The 27,391-nt window shown below is 43.5% G+C and overlaps 1 protein-coding gene across 1 annotated transcript; it reads right to left on the bottom strand.

Moving 5' to 3' along the window:
• Nucleotides 1-2,113: 2,113 nt before the first annotated feature.
• Nucleotides 2,114-4,457, bottom strand: LOC138854649 (piggyBac transposable element-derived protein 3-like). Its single transcript, XM_070098998.1, has 2 exons — nt 4,349-4,457; nt 2,114-3,949 (listed from the first exon to the last, which is right to left on the bottom strand). The coding sequence occupies exons 1-2, from the start codon at nt 4,352-4,354 to the stop codon at nt 2,114-2,116; spliced, it is 1,842 nt and encodes a 613-aa protein (XP_069955099.1). The 5' UTR covers nt 4,355-4,457.
• Nucleotides 4,458-27,391: the final 22,934 nt, after the last annotated feature.

Here is a 27,391-nt window from a genome sequence, read left to right as displayed (position 1 = left end):
AAACGAAATCCACTCAACTCTAAACCTGCCCCAACTTCTGACAGACAGACCAAAGAACATAAAAACAGATCCATCTCTTCCTCCCACTCAAGGAAACGGGTCCGTAACACCTACAAACACACATCCACTGATGGCACCAGTATCACAGGATTAAATATAAACTTCCGACATTAACTTTGCTATGACGAAACCATTAAATCATGTTTAAGGTGATTCAGTTCAATGTACGTTTTTATTTTACAATTAGACACCTACTGGCCGAGCTCCTTGAGGCAGAGAGGCCAGATATTGTATTACTAAACAGTACCTGCCTCAAAGCCTTTCAACATATCCGCCATTATGGTTATTCTGCACTACAGTCCCCCTATGATCCCAATGATGAGGTTGCCATCCCTGTCAAATCCAGCATAAAACATGAATTTCTCCAAATCCCTTTTATACACCAACACTGTCTTGCGGTCAGAATACACACCTACCTTGGCCCCTTTATCTTTTCACCACCTATTCTCGCCCAAACACTATTCTCAACATACACGACCTTTCCTTAGTCTTCAACTACACCAACACACCAACATACCTACTAGCTGACATGAATGCCAAACACACAGCCTTTCATCACACCAGTAACATTCAACTTGGTCACCAATTACTCAACTTCACAAACCACAAACACCTAATTCATCTCGGCCCAGACTTCAATACCTTCTACAACCACACTGGCAATGGCAAACCAGACATCATTCTGGCAAACCGAGCCAGATCTCTATTACAACACTACATCTCACCTGGCCCTGTTACAGGCTCTGATCACATCCCAGTCATCTTACACATCATCTCCAACCCTATCCTTGTGAAGGCTTACTCAGCCCTGTAACAACTTCAGACAGTATTACCTAGGCTGGCTCCTCCTCAGGAAAATTAATGAATAGAGAAAGAAATAATAATTCACAAATATAAACAATTTATTATTTATTAAAGCAAACATAAAACAAGGAAACATGAAAGGTATATCCTATTTGAAAGAAATATGAAAAACGAAATGAAAAAAAATAACATTTGAACTCAATGCTAATATACATAGTGATATTGGGGTGTCTGGTGTTGGTGACACTGCGTGTTGTTGAAATCGTAGCCTTTGCTGATGATGTGGGAGGGGGGGGTCGCAGGTGTTGGCGACAACCCACCGGCTCGTTCTTCACAGTCTATAGCCGTGAATAATTGGTGAAGATGACAGGAAAGCAGGTTCGTTACCGCTGCTATGATGAGGGGGTGGTTACGTCCTGCGTCTATACATAACAGGTAGATAGATCCAACATGGGACGTCTCAGGACTTCAGTCCATCTCCATAAATTCTTCTCGTTTGTTGGCAGGTGACCCAATCTGTCATTCCAAGCTCTAAAGAGAGACAGGTTACCCACTGCTTAAGAAATCACTCTCCATGGTAAGTACAATACCTAAAAGACGTGGTGATTATTAAAACCTTTAAGAGATATCAAGGCTGAAAGGATTAAGTTTATTATTGGTCAAAAGTGAAGCTTTCAACCAATAAGTTCACTAAAATATGAGCAGGCATGTACTTACAGTAGTGCTGGGAGCTGTGAGTCGATTCATTATTGTTTGACCGGAGCCTCACACATCACCTCTCAGGGGGGGAAGGAAGGGGGATAGCGGGAGCTAGACTTACCCTACCCTTTACCGGGCCATGCCTCATATTTGAGCAAATGCAACAATTGCAACCTATATTGTGACAGTATATGCAATTCTAAGACATATTTATTTGTGATCATTTTTTGAGTTTATTTATTTTTGGGCCATAAAATGCCCTTTTTGGCCGCATCAAATATGAGGCACTCCCCGACAATGGTTAAACTGTAGTTGACAGATCAGGCATCAAATTTGATGCAAGCCTGACAAAGGTATTTGTCTAAAAGAATCATAACAGCTGTTATAACTGATAATTAAAGGCATAAATTTACTTTTAAGGTTTATTCATAAACAACTTGGGTAAACAAAAGGCACAGAAACTTGATTTCAATAAATTTAAGACATTTTTAGTAATTGACATTTTATAAAAAAAATTGAAAAAATGTTACAAAAATATTATCAGAGGAATTTAAGCATGTTGTTGCCTATGGAATTCCAGGAAACAATTCCTCATTGAATTTAGACATAAATTAACCTTGCAGAAGGAACAAGCAAAGGAAGAGTAGGTCCTCTTGTTCTTGGTGATGCAATGTTTACATGAAAGCCTCTTTGCAGAAACTGGCCAGTGTTTTTGTGTTTCATCAAATATTGTATCATTAGACCTTTTTCTATGCCGATTGGGAATGTCATCAACTGAAGAAGACCTTGAAGAAGACCGTGAAGTTGAACAACTTGGAGATCTCAGGCTCCTTGGGATTCCATTGGTTGACTTTCTTGCAGAATTGGAGATGGAAAACCGAAATTCCTTGAGGTTCATGTATTTCTCTTTCAAAACACCACATTCACGCCTGTACAACAACCAGCCATTGACACAACAAAGATCAATGACATATCCAAAGAGCCTCATGTACCAGCGTTTTGCTATGAGTGGAGACTTGTAGAGATGCACCAACATATCATTCTTATCTATGCCCCCTATATGGGCATTATAATTCTTTATCACTGCAGGACAGTCAACTTCCACCTTTTGTTTGAGCTCCTTGCTGTACCTCTTTATCTTTGTCACTGGGTTGATACCAATATCATTAGTCAGTAAAGTAACAACCTTACTGTCTTTCCAACGTACAGCAAGGACACTATCCAATGAACAGTAATCCATAGCACTCCTTTTCACCTTTGTTTTTTCCATGTCATTGACAGACATAAGTGGTGGTTTTCCAATTCTGCTGTCCCTTGCAGTGCCTGTGTACCTGCAATTGAATGTAGCATGCAGATATTTCACTAGAGGCAAACTGGTAAAGAAGTTATCTGCATAAATTGCACTGGTCTTTGTGTGGTCCATAGTCTTTGCAAGGCAAATAACAACCTTGGAACTTATAGGCATTTTCTTCTCCTCCTCTGTTAGACTAACACTGTGATAATCAAATGTTGTTTGACCTTGATACATCATTATGTCATGTATAAATCCATCATCGCTGGCCCGGCAAAAAAGTTTAAACCCCCATTTATCAGGCTTGGTCCTGATATATTGCCTGAGATTTCCTGCTCTTGTTCCCTTATATCCTACCATTACCTCATCAACTGATTGCTTTGGTGTACCTGGAACTGTTAGGCATGCTTTTCTTAGACCTTCAAACAGTGGTCTTACTTTATGGAACCTGTCAGCTGTTGCCTTGGTATTATCATTTATATGAATAGCTGTCCTTAGTGACCTAAACCTTTTAGATGTCATAACAGTTGTAATATCAGGATGACAATGATTATGGGACCAGTAATCTTCTAAAGAGGGCAGGGTGTCCATACTCATGAATATCAGAATTCCAACAAATTGCATAAGCTCTTCACTATTGGTGTTGAAGTTAGTATTAACATCTTTCTGTGTTGCATACAAGTTTGTGTTAAATACAAGGCTTTCTAACATTTCTGCAGTAAATAATTGACAAAAATATTGAAATGGTTCCTTGATATGTGTTGGTACCTCATGTTTGTAGTCAGGTAATGGAGTATTTGTTATGTCAAGTTTGCTCCAGGTGGCATTAGTGTTGTTGACAGTTGTTTCATCTACCTCAACCTCATCATCTTTAACTGCTTGTTTTCGTACATTTCTTCGTTTTACATTAACTTGCCCACTTCTCTTAGACACATTTTCATGTTCATCTTCACTTGAAGAAGCATCATTTGCCTGTGGCTCATAATCATCTCCAGAATCCACTTCCTCATTAGGGTCACTGTCATCATGTAACTCTGGCACGATGTAATCCCTTCTTCTTTGAGCCCTTGATCCATAAAACACATTTGTGTTCAACTGAAATGAACAGAAAACACAAAATGAGCATTCTGTATGAGCAAATTTCATAAATTTACAAGGTAAAATTACTCATATATCAATGAATTTGATTCAGCATGCAATTGTTAGCTATCAGTGACAAAGACGGTCTAATTATGATCTGTTAATCCATGATATATGATACCTTCATTGGCCCATTTCTTATCACCATTGTCAGGCTGAGCCTCAATATTGACACAAAAACAGTAAGTGATAATCTACCATTGTCAGGCCGGGCCTCAATATTGATACCAAAAAGGTAAACAAAACTTCAAGTGCATTTATTTGTTACTTCTCAATGCCTCAGGCAATTCATTTACATCTCAAAATGAAGTTCAAACATTCAATAATGCACTGGAAACACATTCAGAAACTTACCGACATTCTGGAGTGGTGTAAATTGGTGAAATATCAGGAGAGTGAGGGTCGAAATGCTGCTCCTTCAACAAGTCAAGCAGTACTGAACACTCGAGGAGCTCCCAGCCAAAAGCAGAGGACAGTACCCGAGTGACGCCACCTTCAAGCTCCGCCCAGAAGGTGTGTGATTGGCTGGATTGAGGCGAGAAGTCTCTGGGAGCATATGCTTTGTGTCTATGGTGCCATGAAAACCATGCTTTTGGGCACCGCCCGGTAAAGGGTTATTAACAAGCAGCCGGCAATCAAACTATCACTTTCGGGGTGGGGGAAAAAAGGAAGGGATAACAGAAGCTAGACTTCCCCTACCTTAAAAAGTAGCCGGCAATCAAACTATTGTTACCACATACTTGCTCGATACTCCTATCTGTTGAACTTTTCCCTCACACTCCCCCATACCAAGACTTATAGTCAAGGAGTATAAGAAGAATAGGCGAGGAAAAATTTCTAACATATGGAAGTCGCGTAAGGCAACAAATCTTCTACTGACTGTCACGACTTAACCAGTCAGAGAAATAATTGGATGAACCAGTGATATACACAATATGGAACTTAAAAGCTTGGAGAGCCAATTTCCACCTCAAGAGGCGACTGTTGGTTCCCTTAAAAGTTTCTAGGTATATCAAAGGTTTGTGAACCATTTCTAAAATGAATTCTTTTCCCAGGGCCAAACATTCCTTTTCTATGGTGGAGTATCTTGTTTCTGCTGGAAGGAGTTTCCGGCTTAGGAAGCATACAGGGAAGGGAGTACAATCATGGTATTGTAGTAACACCACACCTAAGCCAGTATTGGAGGCATCAGTTCTTAAACAAAATGTTTTAGAAATATCTGGAAGCTTAAGTATAGGGTCTTTCGAGAAGATATTTTTAATCTCATTAAACTTTTCCCGAGCTACGTCGGAAAGTTCGAGAGGTTCCTTCACAGACTTTTTAAGGAAGTCGGATAAGATGCCTGTAAGATCAGCAAGGTTCGGGATAAACTGTGCATAAAAATTTACAGAACCAAGAAAGCTACGCATGAGCTTCTTGGTTTTTGGGAATTTAAATTCTAGTAAAGCTTTGACCTTACTGGGGAGAGGCTGCAAAGAGTTATTAGAAAGTATCAGTCCAAGATATTTAATCTTGTTATACCCAAGAAAGCATTTCTTTGGCATGGCAATGAGGCCATGCGAGCATAACCTATGTAAAACTGATGTTAATGTTTGGATATGTTCGCCCAACGTGGATGTCATTACGTAAATGTTATCAAGATAAACTGAAACATTTGGCATATTACCCAAGACCTTTCTCATCAGTCTCACGTAGGTAGCACAGGCAGTTACCAAACACGTCAGTCCTTGGTGTGTAGCAAAAGCAGTGTACTGCTTAGAAGAAGGATCTAGCATTACTTTATGATATGCCTGCTCAATATCAATCTCTGAAAAGGCAGTCATAAAATTTGTGTAAATCGCTATCTATTAAGGGCATAGGCTCAGCATCCCACCGAGTTATAGCATTAAGTCTCTGAAGTCAATAGCAAGTCTATATGAATTATCCTCCTTCTTAACTATGACTACTGGTGAGCAATATGCAGATACTGAAGGTTCAATGATCTTTAGTTTTAATAATTTGTCTACCTCTCAGTCAAATGCATCCCTAAGGTGAACTGGAACTGGGTATAATTTCCGTTTGATCGGATTGTCCGTCACTAAGTCAATCTTATGGATTACCATGGAGGTAACACCTGGAATATCAGTAAAGACGTCAGAGAAGTTTCTCACACATTGAAGTAGTTCATGTCTCTTATGGTCATCCAAAGATTCATTAATATTAATGTTGGGTGCGCCCGAGTGGTCAAGAGTCACCAAGTCATGTAGTTCATCATCATAGTCTAAGTTAGAGGTGTCAATTACACACACCTTACATTCTTCAGTTGTCTTATCAAGTTCGTGTGGAAAAACTAAGTCAAAGTTATTAAGGCAGTTAACCGAATTTCTTCGGTAATATTTCTTAAGGATGTTGATAGGATAAAGCTTAGGTTTCCACTTGACTTCTATGAGGTAGTCAACTTTCCCACAAATTTTTAATACTTTATATGGATCTTTCCATGCTACTAATAATTTATTTGACTTGATAGGTAAAAGTACCAGAACTTCATCCCCTACTTTAAAACTTCTCTGACTTTTGGAATCAAAATAGGTTTTGTACTGGTCCATTGACAAGCTTAAGTTTTTCGAAACTATGTCAGAGGTCTCCTCAAGTTTGGATCTTAGGTCAAGGAGAAACTGATAAGAAGACTGAACCTCAGCCTTTATGTCCTCATTAGACCATAAGTCTTGAAGGATGGACAATGGACCTCTGGCCTGTCTACCATAGAGAAGTTCAAAAGGTGAAAACCCCAAAGAATCACTGGGAACTTCCCTGATGGTAAACAAAGCACAGGGTAGGTAACGATGCAACTCCTTAGGTTTAAGGGAGCAAAGTTTTCTTAAAATGGACTTGAGAATCGAATCCTCCCATTACAGCTGGGATGATAGGGTGTGGTGAAGAGAGGCTTCACTCCCAGAAGTTGGTAGAGATGTTGCATTAAGTCCGATGTGAATTGTGTCCCACGGTCAGACAAAATTTCTCTAGGGATGCCCACCCTGGAGAAGCTGGACAAAAGGGCTTCAGCCACCTCTGTAGTAGTTATGGTCTTTAAGGGTACGGATTCAGGGAAACTGGAAGCATAATCAACTAATTTTAATATATATCTATGTCCCCCAGATGAAAGTGGTGATAAAGGACCAACGATGTCAATAGCTTCTCTTTCAAAAGGGTACCGTAAAGATTGGCATTTTGACCATAGGTACTCGCCTGGTACCTCGGGAGGATGACAGTTGGCAAACTTTACACGATCTACAATAGGTAGTGACATCTGAGGACATTTTTGGCCAAAAATAGGTTTCCCTAATTTTATTTAAGGTTTTACGATGCGAGAAATGTCCGGCCACTGGCAGGTCATGAGCCATTTTAAGAACAGTCTCTCTGCAATGACTTGGAACAATTAAGATGGAATAGTCTATCTCATCTGAATTTAATTTGAATACTGACTTATACAAGATACCTTTTAAATATTCAAATTTATATGAAAAGTTTTTCCTTTGGATAACTTGATTTTGTCTAGCTGCATTATGGCAATTCTGAAGAGAAGGGCAATTACGTTGGAAATTGACAAAAGAGTCCTTCGATATATCTAAAGGGTTAAAGTTAGGGAAAATCAAAGGATGGACAGTAGGGAAGCCTGGGCTATAGTCTGAGCCCTAGTCAAGACATTTATGGTATCGGAGGTAATATCTTCACTTTCATCTAACAAGTGAACCGGTGATCCTACTACCTCGCTTTCGAGAGTAGCATCACTGGTTTTTAATCCCATATGAATCTCACGAGACATTGTCTCATCTGAACTTTCGAGGGGCTTCTCTGACTCTACAGGAAGAGGATCTGAAACACTTATGTCCATCTTTTGTGATGAAAGGTCAACCTCAGAAGGAAGAATGGCACCTTTCACATTGAACATTAAAATGATATAAAATACCGACAGGTTGTTAGGTAAGACACATATGCAACAGTTAGGTATCTTTATTATGAAACGTTTCGCCTACACAGTAGGCTTCTTCAGTCAAGTACAGAAAAGTTGATAGAAGCAGAAGATACTTGAAGACGATGTAATCAGTCCATCACCCTTAAAGTTTTGAGGTGGTCAGTCCCTCAGTACTTGACTGAAGAAGCCTACTGTGTAGGCGAAACGTTTCATAATAAAGATACCTAACTGTTGCATATGTGTCTTACCTAACAACCTTTCACATTACCTATTAGTACGGAGAAAGAAGTGATGGGAGCTAGTACGGCTTCAGACCAACCTGTGAACTATTTAGACCTAATGTAACAACGGATGGTAGGAAAAGTGTCCGTACGGCCCAAGTAGTCTGAAAGTATAGCAGAGGAATGAGTTTCTTTAAGATTAGGGAACAGCTTATTAGAAATGACTATACATGTGCATCCAGTGTCACGTAAAATGGTAGATACATTAAGTCCATTAACTGTTTCTGAACAGAAGGGTGCTTAGTCATTACGGTCTTTGAAACATCTTCCAACTTTTTGGACCTTCTTAGAAGGACAATCTGGACGTTTATGTCCCTTAACACCACACAAATGACAAACAGGAATAAAAGAAGTCATTTTACTTTCCACTAGAGGCTTTGATTTCTTAAGATCTGGTGAACCCTTGCCGTTTGAGTTCGATCCCTTTAGGTCTTTACAGAAATTGTGAGCCTCAGCATACAAGTCAGTCGCCTCAGCAACTTCCTCAACTTTAATCAGGTTACGTTCTCTAATGATTGTTCGTATATGGTGAGGAAGAGCTGTCAGGAAGTGGTCAGCAACCATGAAGTCTCAGAGATTCATAACTGTGATCAATTCCTGAACTCTTTATCCAAAAGTCGAACAAACGAAAGAGTGTTACCTGTAACTGCTGAAAGTTCTGGCCAAGCTGTAAGGTGGCATACCTGAAATCTTTCCTGTAAGAATTTGTGGTTTTTTGATATGCTTTAAGGATCGCCTTCTTCAGTAGGTTATAATTACATATGCTATCCTGCGACAAAGTTGCATAGATATTCAAAGCTGTACCAGAAAATAACATTCCTAACCTGGTAGCCCAGGTGTCAGCAGGCCATTCACAGAGGGTAACGGTATTTTCAAACCTGATAATGTATGAAGTAATGTCTTCGACCTCTGTAAAGGGATGTAAATTAGGTGTTGGAATATGTGCCCTAGCTGCATGATGTTCAATTACTCCTTCCTCTAATTGTTGTTGTGTAAGAGTTAACTTTTTATTCTCTAATTCTAGGCGAGCTTTTTCGAGCTCGCGATCCTTTTCCCTCTCTCTTAATTCATGTTCTCTAGCTTTTTCCTCCCGTTCTCTAGCTCTTTCCACAACTTCTCTATCCTTTGCTCTTTCCTCAAGTTCTCTTAATTTAACTTGTTCCTCATATACTCTAGCTCTTTCCTCACGATCAAGTCTATCACGATTCTTTTTGTCTTCTCTCTCTCTTTCTAACTGTCTATCTTGGTTTTCTCTTTCAATTCGATCTCTCTCCTTTTTATCCTCTCTTTCTCTTTCTAACTGTCTTTGTTGGTTCTCTCTCTCTCTCTCTATTCTTTCTCTCTCCTTATTCTCTTCTCTTTCGATTCTCTCTCTCTCTCTCCTTTGCAATTCTTTCCTGGATTTTAGTACTAATGAAAGATTCTAATTTTTTTCCTGTTATTCCTAACTTACTCCCAGCATTCATCCAAAACTGGTATTCCTCCATACTTGCAAGAATAACTTAAACTACCAGGTAAAAAATGAAAAGTCTCAAAGAAAACGGAGGGTTCAATTCCTGCTCCGCTCAAACTGTAAATAAACCAGAGGGCTCGATCCCTGCTTCAATTAAACAATATGTATTAATGAAAACTAAGGGTTCTATGCCGGCTCCGAGCAAACAGTAAGTAGAATGGGGTCACTTGACCATCCAATCTTCCCACCAATAAATCAAGAATGTCCTACGACAGTTCCCTTGATATAATAAAGAGCTCAATGAAACAAATTGTCACTGGAAAATCTCGGGTCCCTTAAGTCTAATCCTCCAAAGTGTTTCAAGCTCACACAAAAATAGGTGGCAGAATTAACTAGTATTCCTGCCTGACTTGACTTACAATAAATTGAGATTATAACAATCACCAAATCTTTTAAATACCTGTACTGTAGTCCTACCATAGAGAATGATTACTCATGGCTGGTGGTAACTGTCTGTTGTATGTTGCGTTGAAGTTCCATTGGTAGATTCGAGATGGAGTTGAATCTTGATTCAGTAGAGTTGATCCTGGCAAGGTCGCCACTTGTGAAGGCTTACTCAGCCCTGTAACAACTTCAGACAGTATTACCAAGGCTGGCTCCTCCTCAGGAAAATTAATGAATAGAAAAAGAAATAATAATTCACAAAGATAAACACTTTATTATTTATTAAAGCAAACATAAAACAAGAAAACATAAAAGGTATATCCTATTTGAAAGAAAAATGAAAAATGAAATGAAAAAAATAACATTTGAACTCAACACTAATATGTATAGTGATATTGGGGTGGCTTGTGTTGGTGACACTGCGTGTTGTTGAAATCATAGCCTTGGCTGATGATGTGGGGGGGAGGGGGTCGCAGGTGTTGGCAACAACCCACCGGCTCGTTCTTCACAGTCTATAGCCGTGAATAATTAGTCCAGATGACAGGAAAGCAGGTTCGTTACCACTTCTATGATGAGGGGTTAAGTCCTGCGTCTATACGTAACAGGTAGATAGAGCCAACATGGGACGTCTCAGGACTTTAGTCCATCTACATCAATTCTTCTCGTTGGTTGGCAGGTGACCCAATCTGTCATTCCAAGCTGTAAAGAGAGACAGGTTACCCACTGCTTAAGAAATCACTCTTCATGATAAGTACAGTACCTAAAAGACGTGGTGATTATTAAAACCTTCAAGAGATATCAAGGCTGAAAGGACTAAGTTTATTATTGGTCAAAAGTGAAGCTTTCAACCAAGAAGTCCACTAAAATATGAGCAGGCGTGTACTTACAGTAGTGCTGGGAGCTGTGAGTCGAGTGTTTACTGTTTGACCGGAGCCCCACACGTCACCTTTCGCGGGGGGGGGAGGAATGGGGGGTTAGCGGGAGCTAGACTTACCCTACCTTAACAAGCAGCCAGCAATCAAACTATCACTTTCGGGGTGGGGGAATAATGGGGGGGGGGTAGCAGGAGCTAGACTTCCCCTACCTTAACAAGTAGACGGCAATCAAACTATTGTTACCATACACTTGCTCGATACTCTTATCTGTTGAACTTTTCCCTAACAATCCTCATCCCGGTCACACCTTCCTTCTCCTACAAGAACGCTGACTGGGATGCCTTCAAACAACACATAGATAATACTAACCTCACCTATGACTACAACAACAAACCCATCTCTGACACTGACACTCAACTTGCTCTCATCCAGGACACCATTACACAAGCAGCCAACACCGCAATACCAAAGGAAACCCACACCACTCGTTATTCCTTCAAACCCTCAATCAGAACAAGAAGACTAATTATCTGCTATCACAAGCGCTTCCTCTACCTCACACACAGATTTAATCAAGTCCGATTAGATCTCACTTACCTCAGAAACAACATTCTACACAGTCTAGACCAAGACCACAACAATCACTGGTCACAGCTCGCACTACAAGCGGAAAAACAGCGTATCAAACACACCAAAGCCTTCTGGAACTTTATCAAAAAAATCAGAGGCACGACTCCCACCAACAAATTCAAACACATCACCCACAACAACACACTCATCTCAGATCCCCAGGCTGCTACTAACATTTTCAAACACCTCTGGGAGAACATCTTACACCCTCACCCACCCCACCATAACGCTATCCAACACATTCAGAACATAGAACACTGGAACACTACACACACATACGAAACAGCACCAGACAGCCATATCCATCTGGACTCTCTTACCTCCTCCAAAGAACTTGACACTCCTTTCACCAACACAGGCATTACAACTCTTCTTAGACACCTTCCTCGCAAGGCCCATGGTGCTTCTGGCCTAAACCATATTATCCTGAAACACCTTCCTGATTCTATCATTACTGCCTCCACAAACCTCCTCAATGCCTTTCTTGCCTCTCGATACTTTCCTTCTCTCTTTAAAGCTGCTACTGCTATCCTCCTTCCTAAACCCAATAAAGACAACTCTGACCCTAGAAACTATCGCCCTATCAGCCTCCTCGAAACTTTAGGAAAACTCTTTGAAAAACGCACCAATCATCACCTTGGCAGATACCTGGAACACAATTCTCTACTTTCTGATGGCCAGTTTGGCTTCAGAACACACAGATCCAGACAGGATGCCATTAACATCATTCTCAACTACATCCATATAAAAACAAAGTAAAGAAACAGGACAGCCCTGGTTGCAAAAGACGCTGAAAAAGCTTTTGACACTGTCTGGCACGAGGGGCTCAAGTACAAACTCTGCACTAACTTTAACCTGTTTCTCACTACTCGTAAACTCCTCTGCAACTTCCTAGACGGCCGTACCATGAGAATCAAATTCCAAGGTTGTTACTCTGACTACTTCACACTAAATGCCGGAATACCCCAGGGATATGTCCACTCCCTACCCTCTACATTTTATACACTAACGACATTCCAACACCTGTATACCACAACTCCATCACACTAGTCTATGCAGACGACATTACACAGCTTATCACTCATGCCAATATAGATACACTCACACACAAAACGCAAAATGAGGTCGGCTGGATAGCCATCTGGGATCAAAAATGGAGGATCAAAATCAATGCAGCTAAATCCAGCATTACGTATTTTAACTACAGGAAACGTGATCCTCCATTACCTGTCGAGCTCAGAACAGCTGACACACGCACTTACATCCCCATTACACAATCTGTCACTGTCCTTGGCGTTATTCTTGACCACCTTCTTCGTTTACACGGACACATTCACTCAAGGCCCTTGTGGGCCTCTACAAGCTGAAACACGCCTCTCAGTGCACCAAATTACGCCTCTACAAATCCCTAATACGTCCTCTGATAACTTACTCTCCTCTGGCCCTCTCTCTTGCAGCAAAAAAAAAACTTACTTAAACTGCAGCGTGTCCAGAACAAGGCACTGCGCTGGGTGCTTTATGTCAGATGGGAGGACTTCACCACAAGCGAGTCTCTCCATGCCCAATTAGACATTCCTGTGCTGAATCTATACTGGAAGACGCTCAGTGACAGGCAGATAGACAAACTTGAGACACGACATAACTACTGGACCTCTCTTCTTGACGAAGACATTCGCAGACCCACAAACCAACACAACCTTTTCTACTCCTTGCATGATCCTGCTCCTAACCCTATTTACAAATAACATTGGATTCCCTGACAGGTGCCATTCTCTGACCCACGTTCGCCTTAGCTTTTGGGTTAAGACATGGCTCAGTTCTACACTCCTCTCTAGCGCTAAACGTCGCATGTCCCTTCCTCTCCGCTCACCCCACCGGAGTCCCAACAGAAGAGCCTGAATTTCTCTTCTCAATATTTGTCCCACGATCGCCTTCGCTGCTGGGTTAAGCCATGGCTCTATTTCTACGACTAAGAACACTCCTCTCCAGCACTATTCTTCGTCTGTCCCCTCTTCCCCGCTCATCCCATTTGGGATCTTACCTGAACTTTCCTAAGTTCGTTCGTTCGCTTCTGCTTCAGAATCTCCACGACTACGATGCTCTTTGCACCTACTCCTAGGTGTAGGGACTGGTTACCTCATCTTCTGTCCATAGTTCTACTATCTTCAAGTTATATCTTGGAATTTGTATTGATAAAGCCACTGGATGGCGAAACGTCTATAATAAAGATACCCAGATGTTGCACATGTGTCTTAATTTCATGAGTAAATTTGCTGATGATACAAAGATAAGCCGTATAATTCATTCTGAGGAGAATAGCAGTGAATTCCAGGAGGATTTGGACAAATTAATGTCTTGGTCTGGAAAATGGCAGTTGAAGTTCAATGTGGATAAGTCCTTGGTAATGAAAATAACCCTCGAAACTATAATCTAGGTGAAGTAGAGCTTAATCATACAAAATGTGAACAGGACTTGGGAGTCATGGTAAGCAGAAATCTAAAGCCAAGACAGCAGTGCCTTAGTGTGCGCAACAAGGCTAACAGAGTACTTGGATTTAACTAAAGAAGTATAAGTAACAGAAGTCCAAAAGCTATTTTACAGCTCTATACATCACTAGTGAGGCCTCATTTAGATTATGCTGCTCAGTTTTGGTCCCCCTACTACAGGATGGGTATAGACTCATTAGAGTACATACAGAGAAGAATGAATAAAATTATTTACTGTGTAAGGAATCTCCCCTATGAAGATAGACTTAAAGCCTTAAATCTCCACTTTCTGGAGAGACGATGGAAATAAATGGTATAAAATACCGACACAATGGAAATATAAACACATATGTAGTATAATGTGATCGTTTATTGACAACGTATCGCCCATACAGTGGGCTTTTTCAAGTCACAAACAGATCTACCTGAGATATGTATGCATAATGTTTGCCAAGACCGTAGTCCTGGCACGGGTCTCAATCTTGCGATGACCCTTCTCTGGCTCCCGAGGGAGAAAGGTTTCTACAATGATGCGACGTATGCTGCTCAAGCACTCTTCTGGTCAGTTCAACTGGTGCATCTTATAAGCGATAACACCATATGTACTCCTAACTATGGACACTAGCGAGAATGAGGATATGTCGTTGTCACAGGTAACAGCTTGTCTGGTTCGTTGGCTCCATGGTACACTAGTGTGGCTGCAGTCTTCTCTGGGTCCTCTTCGGGAGGGAATATCACTCCTAGTTGCCTGCGGAGTGTCTCAGTAACTTCGCACTCCAGAAGATAGTGTGCTAGGGGCAGCTGGACAACGTGCTGACAGTACTGGCACATCTCCTCAGCCTTGTCTACCATCATCTTGGCTGTGGGAAAGCCCAAACGAAGCCGATGGATGGCGGTACACTGCGCTCTGGACCAGCTTCTATCATATGGAGGGGGTTCTCCCTGAGTGGCTGCTCGGTACCACTGTTGAGATGGGGTATCACCTAAGACCTCACCCATAAGTTTCATGGCTCTAGCAGCCACCAGTTTGGTCTCTCGTAGGCTGATTGGGAGAGTAATCCCAACTGCCTTGGCTGCATCATCTGCCGCCTCATTTCCCCGGATGCCAGGATGGCTGGGGATCCAGTTCAATGTCGATCTGTTACCCTGAACTTCTCAGGCAGTCATTATGCTCAGGATCGATGTGATGAGGTAATTGTCCTGTGGATGAGGATGGGAGAGGGCATTGATTGCAGAGGTGGAATCGACATGTATGACAGGTCGGAGTCGATGTCGTAGGGCATGTGACAATGCCTGCTGAATCGCCACCAGCTCAGCTTGAAGGATCGTGCAGTGGTCAGGGAGTCGCCAGTCTTGTGAGTGACCATTGTGGTACAGTCCAGCTGCTGCTCTCTTCCTCTCAGGGTCGACAGAACCATCTGTGAAATACAGTGCACATGTTTCTCCTTCTGCCAGTGCCATGATTGTCTCAGCATGATTGCTGAGGGTGTATTGACTGCAAAGACGCTTAGAGATGGGTAGCTGCATGATGCAAACATCGGCTGGATCTGGGCGCCAGGGAGGTGGTGGATGGTACCCAGAAACAGGAAGGTCACAACTCTTCTCAAGGAGTAGTTGTACAGGCAGCAGCTTCCGGCCTGCAGCACAAAACGAACGAATCCAGGAGTAGTCCGTGAAGAGTGTGGGATCTTGTGTCATGGTCGTCAATATCCGTCTCCTTAGTGGGGTACCTTGCCGCCGGTGCAGAATCGTGGCCACTTTGCAGGCGTTTATGTATCTTACTCTGTCAGCCAAGGAAGGAAGCCGGGGTAACGAACGATCGAACAAAAGTTCAGGTAAGATCCCAAATGGGATGAGCGGGGAAGACGGGACAGTCGAAGAATAGTGCTGGAGAGGAGTGTTTTTAGTCGTAGAAATAGAGCCAGGGCTTAACCCAGCAGCGAAGGCGATCGTGGGACAGATATTGAGAAGAGAAATTCAGGCTCTTCTGTTGGGACTCCGGTGGGGTGAGCGTGGAGAAAGGGACATGCGACGTTTAGCGCTAGAGAGGAGTGTAGAACTGGGCCATGTCCTAATCCAAAAGTTAAGGCGAACGTGGGTCAGAGAATGGTACCTGTCATAGAAGGTACCTGTCAGCGAATCCAAGGTTATTTGTAAATAGGGTTAGGAGCAGGATCATGCAAGGAGTAGAAAAGTTTGTGTTTGTTTGTGGGTCTGCGAATGTCTTCGTCAAGGAGAGAGGTCCAGTAGTCATGTCGTGTCTCAAGTTTGCCTCTCACTGAGCGTCTTCCAGTACAGATTCAGCGCAGGGATGTCTAATTGGGCATTGAGAGACTCGCTTGTGGCGAAGTCCTCCCATCTGACATCAAGCACCCAGCGCAGCACCTTGTTCTGGACACACTGCAGTTTAAGTTTGTTTTTGCTTCAAGAGAGAGGGCTATAGGAGAGTACGTTATTAGAGGATGTATTAGGGATTTGTAGAGGTGTAGTTTGGTGCGTTGGGAGGCATGTTTCAGATTGTAGAGACCCGCAAGGGCCTTACTAGCTATTGCATGCCTTGAGTGAATGTGTCCGTGTAAACGAAGAAGGTAGTCAAGATTAACGCCAAGGACAGTGACAGATTGTGTGATGGGGATGTAAGTGCAGGTGTCAGCTGTTCTGAGCTCGACAGGTAATGGAGGGTCACGTTTCCTGTGATTAAAATACGTAATGCTGGATTTAGCTGCATTGGTTTTGATCCTCCATTTTTGTTCTCAGATGGCTATCCTGTCGACCTCATTTTGTGTTTTGGTTGTGAGTGTATCTATATTAGCATGAGTGATAAGTTGTGTAATGTCGTCTGCATAGGCTAATGTGATGGAGTTGTGGTATACAGGTGTTGGAATGTCGTTAGTGTATAAAATGTAGAGGGTAAGGGAGAGGACAGATCCCTGGGGTACTCCGGCATTTAGTGTGAAGTAATCAGAGTAACAGCCTTAGAATTTGATTCTCATGGTACGGCCGTCTAGGAAGTTGCAGAGGAGTTTACGAGTATTGAGAGGCAGGTTGAAGTTAGTGCAGAGTTTGTACTTGAGCCCTTGGTTCCAGACAGTGTCAAAGGCTTTTTCAACGTCTTTTGCAACCAGGGCTTTCCTGTTTCTTTGTTTTGTGTTTACGTGGATGTAGTTGAGAATGATGTTATTGGCATCCTCTGTGGGGATCAGTGTGTTCTGAAGCCAAACTGGCAATCAGAAAGTAGAGAATTGTGTTCCAGGTATTTGCGAAGGCAATGATTGATGAGTTTTTCAAAGAGTTTTCCTAAAGTTTCGAGGAGGCTGATAGGGCGATAGTTTCTAAGGTAAGAGTGGTCTTTATTGGGTTTAGGAAGGAGGATAGCAGTAGCAGCTTTTAAGAGGGAAGGGAAGTATCCAGAGGCAAGGTAGGCATTGAGGAGGTTTATGTAGGCAGTAATGATAGAGTTAGGAAGCTGTTTCAGGATAATATGGTTTAGGCCAGAGGCACCAGGGGCCTTGGGAGGAAGGTGTCTGAGGAGAGTTTTAACGTCTGTATTGGTGAAAGGAGTGTCAAGTTCTTGGGAGGATTTATGAGAGTCCAGATGGATGTGGCTGTCTGGTTTTGTTTCGTGTGTGTGTGTAGTGTTCCAGTGTTCTATGTTTTGAATGTGTTGAATAGTGTTAGGGTGGGGTGGGTGAGGGTGGAAGATGTTCTCCCAGATGTGTTTGAAGATGTTAGTAGCAGCCTACGGTTCTGAGATGTGTGTGTTGTTGTGGGTAATGTGTTTGAATTTGTTGGTTGGAGTGATGCCTCTGATTTTTTTGATAAAGTTCCAGACGGCTTTGGTGTTTTTGATACGCTGTTTGTCCGCTTGTAGTATGAGCTGTGACCAGTGATTGTTGTGGTCTTGGTCTAGACTGTGTAGAATGTTGTTTCTGAGGTAAGTGAGATCTAATCGGACTTGATTAAATCTATGTGTGCTGTTGAGAAAGCGGTTGTGGTAGCAGATAATTAGTCTTCTTGTTCTGATTGAGGGTTTGAAGGAATAACGAGTGGTGTGGGTTTTCTTTGGTATTGCGGTGTTGGCTGCTTGTATAATGGTGTCTTGAATGAGAGGAAGTTGAGTGTCAGTGTCAGAGATGGGTTTGTTGTTGTAATCATAGGTGAGTTTAGTATCATCTATGTGTTGTTTGAAGGCATCCCAGTCAGCGTTCTTGTAGGAGAAGGAAGGTGTGGCCGGGATGAGGATAGGGTTGAAGGAGATGTGTAAGATGACGGGAATGTGATCAGAGCCTGTAATAGGGCCAGGTGATATGTAGTGTTGAAAGAGAGAGCTATCTCAGTTTGTCAGAATGATGTCAGGTTTGCCTTGGCCAGTGTGATTGTTGGTGTTGAAGTCTGGGCCTAGGTGAACTAGGTGTTTGTGGTTTGTGAAGTTGAGTAATTGGTGACCAAGTTGGTTGTTACTGGTGTGATGAAAGGCAGTATGTTTGGCATTCATATCAGCTAGTAGGTATGTTGGTGTGTTGGTGTAGTTGAAGACTAAGGAAAGGTCGTGTATGTTGAGAGTAGTGTTTGGGCGAGCATAGGTGGTGAAAAAGATAAAGGGGCCATGGTGGGCGTGTATTCTGACCGCAAGACAGTGTTGGTGAATAAGTGAGATTGGGAGAAATTCGTGTTTTATGTTGGAATTGACAAGGATGGCAACCCCATCATGGGGATCATAGGGGGACTGTAGTGCAGAATAACCATAATGGCGGATACGTTGAGGGGCTTTGAGGCAGGTACTGTTCAGCAAAACAGTATCTGGCCTCTCTGCTTAAAGAAGTTCGGCCAGTAAGTGTCTAATTGTAAAGTAAGAATGTACATTCAACTGAATCACCTTAAAAATTATTTAATGGTTTCGTCATAGCAAAGTTAATGTCGGGGGAGGAGTTTGGATTAAAGCCCGTGATAGTGGTGCCATCAGTGGATGTGTGTTTGTAGGTGCTACGGACCCGTTTCCTGGAGGGGGAGGAAGAGATGGATCTGTTTTTATGTTCCTTTGTCTGTCTGTCAGAAGTTGGGGCAGGTTTAGGTTTGAGTAGATTTTATCTTGAGGAGGTGGAGTTGGACCTGGATGAAGCTTAGGTTGTGATGGAGTGGGCAAAGGTGGATGCAGAGGAAGTGGAAGCTTTGGTAGGGGATGAGGAAGAGGAAGCTATGGTAAGGGATGAGGAAGTGGAAGCTTTGGAAGGGGAAGATGAAGTGAGTAAGGAAGTGGGGTGAGGGGTTGTCGTAGCAGTAGCAGTAGGGGTGTTGGTGGGAGGTGTATAAGTAGGGAAGAGGGGTAGGGGAGGAGGAGAGCTGGTTGGAGTAGGAAGTGGGTGGTGGGAGAGAGAAAGGAGGAAGAGGTTGTAGGAGGCTTAGAAGAGAAGCAGGAAGGAGGGATAATTAAAGAGGGAAGATTGTTAGCAGACAAGATTTGTTTAAGGACATGTGAGTAGTCTGATTGGTAAGCTTGTGAGATTACCATCGCAGAGTGGGCAGCAGTGGCGAGTTGGCAGTTAGTTTTGTAGTCTAGTGTGGGTGTAGAAGGAGAAGTGCTTGTAGTCTGTGTTGGTGTTTGATGTGTGTAAAGTAGAAGAGGTAGACCAAGTGCATAGGGAGGCCCAGGCATTGTGGGTAGGGGAGGGAGGAATGGAAGGGTAGGGAGTTGCAGGGAAGGGGTTGGGGAGGGAGGGAGGTTGGCTAGCTATGAAGCATCGACACCATGCCCAGCCCTTCTAGGGTAGGGTAGGTGCCTGAGCCCGAGCCTTTAGCTCATAAGACTGTCATTCCCATTTGCCCCCTTGGGGCGGGGATGGCAGACCAGAGAGGCCTAGCTTGTGGCTAGGCCTTGGGACAGATGGTCCCAAAGATGAGGAGGTACTTGTGCCTCCTCCCATGGGAGACTTAGGTCTCAGACACTCCCTAAAGAGGGAGCCAAGGCCGGGCCACCACTTGGACAAGGCCCGGGCCGGGAGAATACCGGCTAATCTTTAACTAACTAACTAACTAGCTATGAAGGAGGAGAGAATGTGCTTTCTAGAAGGGCAGGAATTTGCAACTGCAGTGTGACCCACCGCAGTTAGAACATTCAAGGGGGAGGTTGCAAGTATTCCAGAAGCGGCCAGTTGCTGAACATCTGGAGCAGACTTGTACTCACCTATTTGTGGTTGCAGGGGTCGAGTCACAGCTCCTGGCCCCGCCTCTTCGCTGATTGCTACTAGGTCCTCTCTCTCCCTGCCCCATGAGCTCTATCATACCTCGCCTTAAAACTATGTATGGTTCCTGCCTCCACCACATCACTTTCTAGGCTATTCCATGGCCTGACTACTCTATGACTGAAGAAATACTTCCTAACATCCCTTTGATTCATCTGAGTCTTCAACTTCCAATTGTGACCTCTTGTGTCCGTGTCCCATCTCTGGAACATCCCGTCTTTGTCCACCTCGTCTATTCTGCGCAGTATTTTATATGTCGTTATCATGTCTCCTCTGACCCTCCTGGCCTCCAGTGTCGTCAGGCCGATTTCCCTCAACCTTTCTTCATAGGACAATCCCCGTAGCTCTGGGACTAGTCTTGTTCCAAACCTTTGCACTTTCTCTAATTTCTTGACGTGCTTGACTAGGTGTGGATTCCAAACTGGTGCTGCATACTCCAGTATGGGCCTGACGTAGATGGTGTACAGAGTCTTAAACGAATCCTTACTGAGGTATCGGAACGCTATCCGTAGGTTTGCCAGGCGCCCGTATGCTGCAGCAGTTATCTGATTGATGTGCGCCTCAGGAGATATGCTCAGTGTTATACTCACCCCCAGATCTTTTTCCTTGAGTGAGGTTTGCAGTCTTTGGCCATCTAAACTATATTGTGTCTGCGGTCTTCTTTGCCCTTCCCCAATCTTCATGACTTTGCATTTGGCAGGGTTAAATTCAAGGAGCCAGTTGCTGGACCAGGCTTGTAGCCTGTCCAGATCTCTTTGTAGTCCTGCCTGATCCTCGTCCGATTCGATTCTTCTCATTAACTTCACATCGTCTGCAAACAAGGACACTTCTGAGTCTATCCCTTCCGTTATGTCGTTCACGTATACCAAGAACAGCACAGGTCCTAGGACTGACCCCTGTGGAACCCCGCTTGTCACAGGCGCCCACTCTGACACCTCGTCGCGTACCATGACTCGTTGTTGCCTCCCTGTCAGTTATTCTCTGATCCATTGCAGTGCCTTTCCTGTTATGTGTGCCTGGTCCTCTAGCTTTTGCAGTAACCTCTTGTAAGGAACTGTGTCGAAAGCCTTCTTGCAGTCCAAAAATACGCAGTCGATCCACCCCTCTCTCTCTTGTCTTACTTCTGTCACCTTGTCATAAAACTCTAGTAGGTTTGTGACACAGGATTTTCCTTCCCTGAAACCGTGCTGGTTGTCAATTATACACTTGTTTCTTTCCAGGTGCCCCACCACTCTCCTCCTGATGATCTTCTCCATGACCTTGCATACTATACACGTTAGTGATACAGGTCTGTAGTTTAGTGCCTCATGTCTGTCTCCCTTTTTAAAAATTGGGACTACATTTGCCATTTTCCATACCTCAGGGAGTTGCCCAGTTTCAAATGATGTGTTGAAGATCTTTGTTAATGGCTCACACAATATCTCTGCTCCCTCTTTAAGGACCCATGGAGAGATGTTGTCTGGTCCCACCGCCTTTGAGGTGTCAAGTTTGCATAGCAGCTTCTTCACCTCCTCCTTGGTTATATGTACCTCATCCAGCACTTGCTGGTGTGCCCCCCTGTTCTGATTTCTTGGAGTCCTACTGGTTTCCACTGTAAATACCTCTTTAAATCTTGTGTTGAGCTCCTGACATACCTCTCGGTCGTTTCTTGTGAATTCCCCATCACCCTTCCTCAGTCTGATTACCTGGTCCTTGACTGTTGGTTTCCTCCTGATGTGGCTGTACAACAGCTTCGGGTCAGTCTTTACTTTTGATGCTATGTCATTTTCATATTGTCTCTGAGCCTCTCTTCTTATCTGTGCATATTCGTTTCTGGCTCTTCGGCTGATTTCTTTATTTTCCTGAGTTCTCTGTCTTCTGTACCTTTTCCATTCTCCAGTACACCTAGTTTTTGCCTCCCTACACCTTTGGGTGAACCAAGGACTCGTTCTGTTCTTCCCATTATTTCTGTTTCCCTTGGGAACAAACCTCTCCTCTGCCTCCTTGCATTTTGTTGCTACATAGTCCATCATTTCTTGTACTGGTTTTCCTGTCAGTTCCCTCTCCCACTGAATGTCTTGAAGGAAGTTCCTCATGCCTGAGTAGCTCCCCCTTTTGTAGTTTGGTTTTTCCCAGCCTATTCCTGCTACTCTCTCCACTTGGAGCTCAACTATGTAGTCGAAGCACAGAACCACATGATCACTAGCTCCCAGGGGCCTTTCATACATGATACCCTCGATGTCCGAACTACTCATGATGAATACAAGGTCCAACCTTGCTGGTTCATCCTCTCCTCTCTCTCTGGTAGTGTCTCTAACATGTTGATGCATGAGGTTCTCCAGTACCACATCCATCATCTTGGCTCTCCATGTTTCGGGACCCCCATGGGGCTCCTGGTTTTCCCAGTCAATCTCCTTGTGATTGAAATCACCCATAACTAGTAACTTTGCTCCCCCCATGTGTGCTCTCCTGGCCACCTCGGCTAGTTTGTTGATCATTGCTCTGTTGCTCTCATCGTATTCTTCTATTGGCCTCCTGCAGTTCTGTGGTGGGTTGTACATTACTGCAATTATAACCTTATGTCCCTCAGACTGGATTGTTCCTACTAAGTAGTCCCTTTCGCCCATGCCATCCATTCCTTCCATTTTCTCAAAACCCCACTGGTTTTTAATGAGCAGTGCAACTCCTCCTCCCCCTCTCCTCCCTCTGTCTTTCCTGAAGATTTGATATCCGGATGGAAAGATTGAATCTGTTATTATTCTGGTGAGTTTTGTTTCTGTGAGTGCTATTATGTCTGGGGATGTCTCTTTGATTCTTTCGTGCCACTCCTCATACTTGTTTGTTATTCCATCTGCATTTGTATACCACACCTTCAACTTCTTTTCTAAGACTGTGGTCTGGGAAGTATATTGGGGTTGGGGAAGTGGGAGACTTGTGTAGATGTGCATGTGTTTTTGTCGTGGGCGAATTTGTAGCATTTAAGACATTGTGTGATTGGGTGGAAGTTCGGAGTGAAGAGAGTGTTTGGAGGAATGCGGATGGTCTTGGCAAAGATTCCTTGACTGAAGAGTGTAGAGGCGTCAGCAGGAGTAGAACAGCATATTTTGAGAATGGTAGAGTTTTCGGGTCTGTAAATATCGTCAACAGAGACTTTGTTCTTAGTACTGATATCTTTTATTACTTCTTCTTTGTCTGTGTCATAGGCTTTCAGGAGAGAGTAGTCTACGTGTTTAGCAATGACTGTGCTTTTGGCACGGTGCTCAGGAGTCCAAATAATGGTGAAGCCTGCGTTGAGAAGTTTTGTCTGGTATCGCTTGAGGTGTATGCTTCGTAGGAATGTTTGTCAAGAAGGAGTTTGAAGCCTGAGTTGGTTTTGAAGACTTCAAGTTGAGGTGCACCATATTAAATTTTCAGGACAGATAGTGGCATCAGGATTAGAGAATTTGAGGTTTAGCGAGAAGGAATTGGATTTAGAAGAAGCAGAGGCAGGTGTGGGGGGTTGGGGGAGAGTGGAAGGGGGGTGGTAGGTGGAAGGTAACGACGGCATCGTCTAATTACGAAAAAATGTAATTGGCGGTGACAGTCGGCCAAAAAGTGAGAGTACTCAGCTAGGCAAGTACGTGTGTCTACTTACACGTACTTGCCTGGCGCAGAACACTGAGGAGGTGAACTGTAGCTTGATGGAGCACTGTATATCCTGAGTGGCGGCGAGACTGGCTGTAAGGCGTGCAGTCAACAGGCGACGAGAATTCAGGCAGCAACAGGCTTCCTGCCCTTGGGTAGGCAAGCACCGACGCACCAATCCTGATGGTGGAGAGAAAGACGAAGGTCCAGCAAGCACTACTCTAAGCGAAGTCTCTCCCAACACGGGGTAATTCGAGAGAGGCGAGATCGTCGATGTGTGAATGATGTGTTAGGCAAGTGCACGTCACCACTCGAGCTATGTCGTGAGTTAAGTACAGGTCACCACTGAGGATTCTGACTGACTGTTTTATAAGCCGGGGAACGAACGAACGAAAGTTCATGTAAGATCCCAAATGGGATGAGCGGGGAAGACGGGACAGACAAAGAATAGTGCTGGAGAGGAGTGTTCTTAGTCGTAGAAATAGAGCCAGGGCTTAACCCAGCAGCGAAGGCGATCGTGGGACAGATATTGAGAAGAGAAATTCAGGCTCTTCTGTTGGGACTCCGGTGGGGTGAGCTGGGAGGAAGGGACATGCGACGTTTAGAGCTAGTGAGGAGAGTAGAACTGAGCCATGTCTTAACCCAAAAGCTAAGGCGAACGTGGGTCAGAGAATGGTACCTGTCTTAGAAGGTACCTGTCAGTGGATCCAAGGTTATTTGTAAGTAGGGTTTGGAGCAGGATCATGCAAGGAGTAGAAAAGGTTGTGTTGGTTTGTGGGTCTGCGAATGTCTTCGTCAAGAAGAGAGGTCCAGTAGTCATGGTGTGTCTCAAGTTTGTCTATCTGCCTGTCACTGAGCGTCTTCTAATACTGATTCAGCGCAGGGATGTCTAATTGGGCATTGAGAGACTCGCTTGTGGCGAAGTCCTCCCATCTGACATCAAGCACCCAGCACACTGCCTTGTTCTGGACATGCTTCAGTTTAAGTAAGTTTGTTTTTGCTGCAAGAGAAAGGGCTAGAGGAGAGTAAGTTATCAGAGGACGTATTAGGGATTTGTAGAGGTGTAGTTTGCTGCGTTGTGAGGCATATTTCAGCTTGTAGAGGCCCGCAAGATCCTTACTAGCTATTGCATGCCTTGAGTGAATGTGTGCGTGTAAACGAAGAAGGTAGTCAAGATTAACGCCAAGGACAGTGACAGATTGTGTGATGGGGATGTAAGTGCAGATGTCAGCAGTTCTGAGCTCGACAGGTAATGGAGGATCACGTTTCCTGTAGTTAAAATACGTAATGCTGGATTTAGCAGCATTGGTTTTGATCCTCCATTTTTGTTCCCAGATGGCTATCCTGTCGGCCTCATTTTGTGTTTTGTGAGTGAGTGTATCTATATTGGCATGAGTGATAAGTTGTGTAATGTCGTCTGCATAGGCTAATGTGATGGAGTTGTGGTATACAGGTGTTGGAATGTCGTTAGTGTATAAAATGTAGAGGGTAGGGGAGAGGACAAATCCTTGGGGTACTCCGGCATTTAGTGTGAAGTAGTCAGAGTAACAGCCTTGGAATTTGATTCTCATGGTACGGCCGTCTAGGAAGTTGCAGTGGAGTTTACGAGTAGCGAGAGGCAGGTTAAAGTTAGTGCAGAGTTTGTACTTGAGCCCTCGTGCCAGACAGTGTCAAAAGCTTTTTTCAACGTCTTTTGCAACCAGGGCTGTCCTGTTTCTTTGTTTTGTGTTTATGTGGATGTAGTTGAGAATGATGTTAATGGCATCCTGTGTGGATCTGTGTGTTCTGAAGCCAAATTGGCCATCAAAAAGTAGAGAATTATGTTCCAGGTATCTGCGAAGGCAATGATTAATGAGTTTTTCAAAGAGTTTTCCTAAAGTTTCGAGGAGGCTGATAGGGCGATAGTTTCTAGGGTCAGGGTGGTCTTTATTGGGTTTAGGAAGGAGGACAGCAGTAGCAGCTTTGAAGAGGGAAGGGAAGTATCCAGAGGCAAGGGAGGCATTGAGGAGGTTTGTGTAGGCAGTAATGATAGAGTCAGGAAAGTGTTTCAGGATAATATGGTTTAGGCCAGAGGCACCACGAGCCTTGGGAGGAAGGTGTATGAGAGTTTTAATGTCTATGTTGGTGAAAGGAGTGTCGAGTTCTTGGGAGGAGGTAAGAGTGTCTAGATGTATGTGGCTGTCTGGTGTTGTTTCTTGTGTGTGTGCAGTGTTCCAGTGTTCTATGTTTTGAATGTGTTGAATAATGTTAGGGTGAGGTGGGTGAGTGTGGAAGATGTTTTCCCAGATGTGTTTGAAGATGTTGGTAGCAGCCTGCGGGTCTGAGATGTGTGTGTTGTTGTGGGTGATGTGTTTGAATTTGCTGGTGGGAGTGGTGCAACTGATTTTTTTGATAAAGTTCCAGAGGGCTTTAGTGTTTTTAATACACTGTTTGTCTGCTTGTTGTATTTGTTGTGACCAGTGATTGTTGTGGTCTTGGTCTAGGCTGTGTAAAATGTTGTTTCTAAGGTAAGTGAGATCTAATCGGACTTGATTAAATCTATGTGTGTTGTAGAGGAAGTGGTTGTGGTAGCAGATAATTAGTCTTTTTGTTCTGAGTGACGGTTTGAAGGAATAACGAGTGGTGTGAGTTTTCTTTTGTATTGCGATGTTGGCTGCTTGTGTAATGGTGTCCTGGATGAGATCAAGTTGAGTATCGATGTCAGAGATAGGTTTGTTGTTGTAATTATAGGTGAGGTTAATATTGTCTATGTGTTGTTTGAAAGCATCCCAGTCATCGTTCTTGTAGGAGAAGGAAGGTGTGGTTGGAATGAGGATAGGGTTGGAGATGTGTAAGATGACTGGGAAATTATCTGAGCCTTTAATAGGGCCAAGTGAGATGTAGTGTTGAAAGAGAGAGCTGGCTCGGTTTGCCAGAATGATGTCTGTTTTGCCTTGGCCCGTGTGGTTGTAGAAGGTATTGAAGACTGGGCCAAGATGAATTAGGTGTTTATGGTTTGTGGAGTGGAGTAATTGGTGACCAAGTTGGTTGCTACTGGTGTTATGAAAGGCGGTGTGTTTGGCATTCATGTCAGCTAGTAGGTATGTTGGTGTAGTTGAAGACTAAGGAGAGGTCGTGTATGTTGAGAGTAGTGTTTGGGCCAGCATAGGTGGTGAAAAAGATAAATTGGCCAAGGTGGGTGTGTATTCTGAATGCAAGACAGTGTTGGTGAATAAAAGGGATTGGGAGAAATTCATGTTTTATGTTGGAATTGACAAGGATGGCAACCCCATCTTGGGGATCATAGGGGGACTGTAGTGCAGTATAACCATAATGGCGGATACATTGAGGGCCTTTGAGGCAGGTACTGTTTAGCAAAACAATATCTGGCGTCTCTGCTTCAAGGAGCTTGGCCAGTAGGTGTCTAATTGTAAAGTAAGAACGTACGTTGAACT

Source organism: Cherax quadricarinatus, chromosome 65 (assembly GCF_038502225.1).
Source record: "Cherax quadricarinatus isolate ZL_2023a chromosome 65, ASM3850222v1, whole genome shotgun sequence".
In the NCBI taxonomy this organism is placed as follows: Eukaryota; Metazoa; Arthropoda; class Malacostraca; order Decapoda; family Parastacidae; genus Cherax; species Cherax quadricarinatus.
The sequence above is the reverse complement of the archived record's forward strand: the minus strand, read 5'-3'. Positions and strand labels throughout refer to the sequence as shown.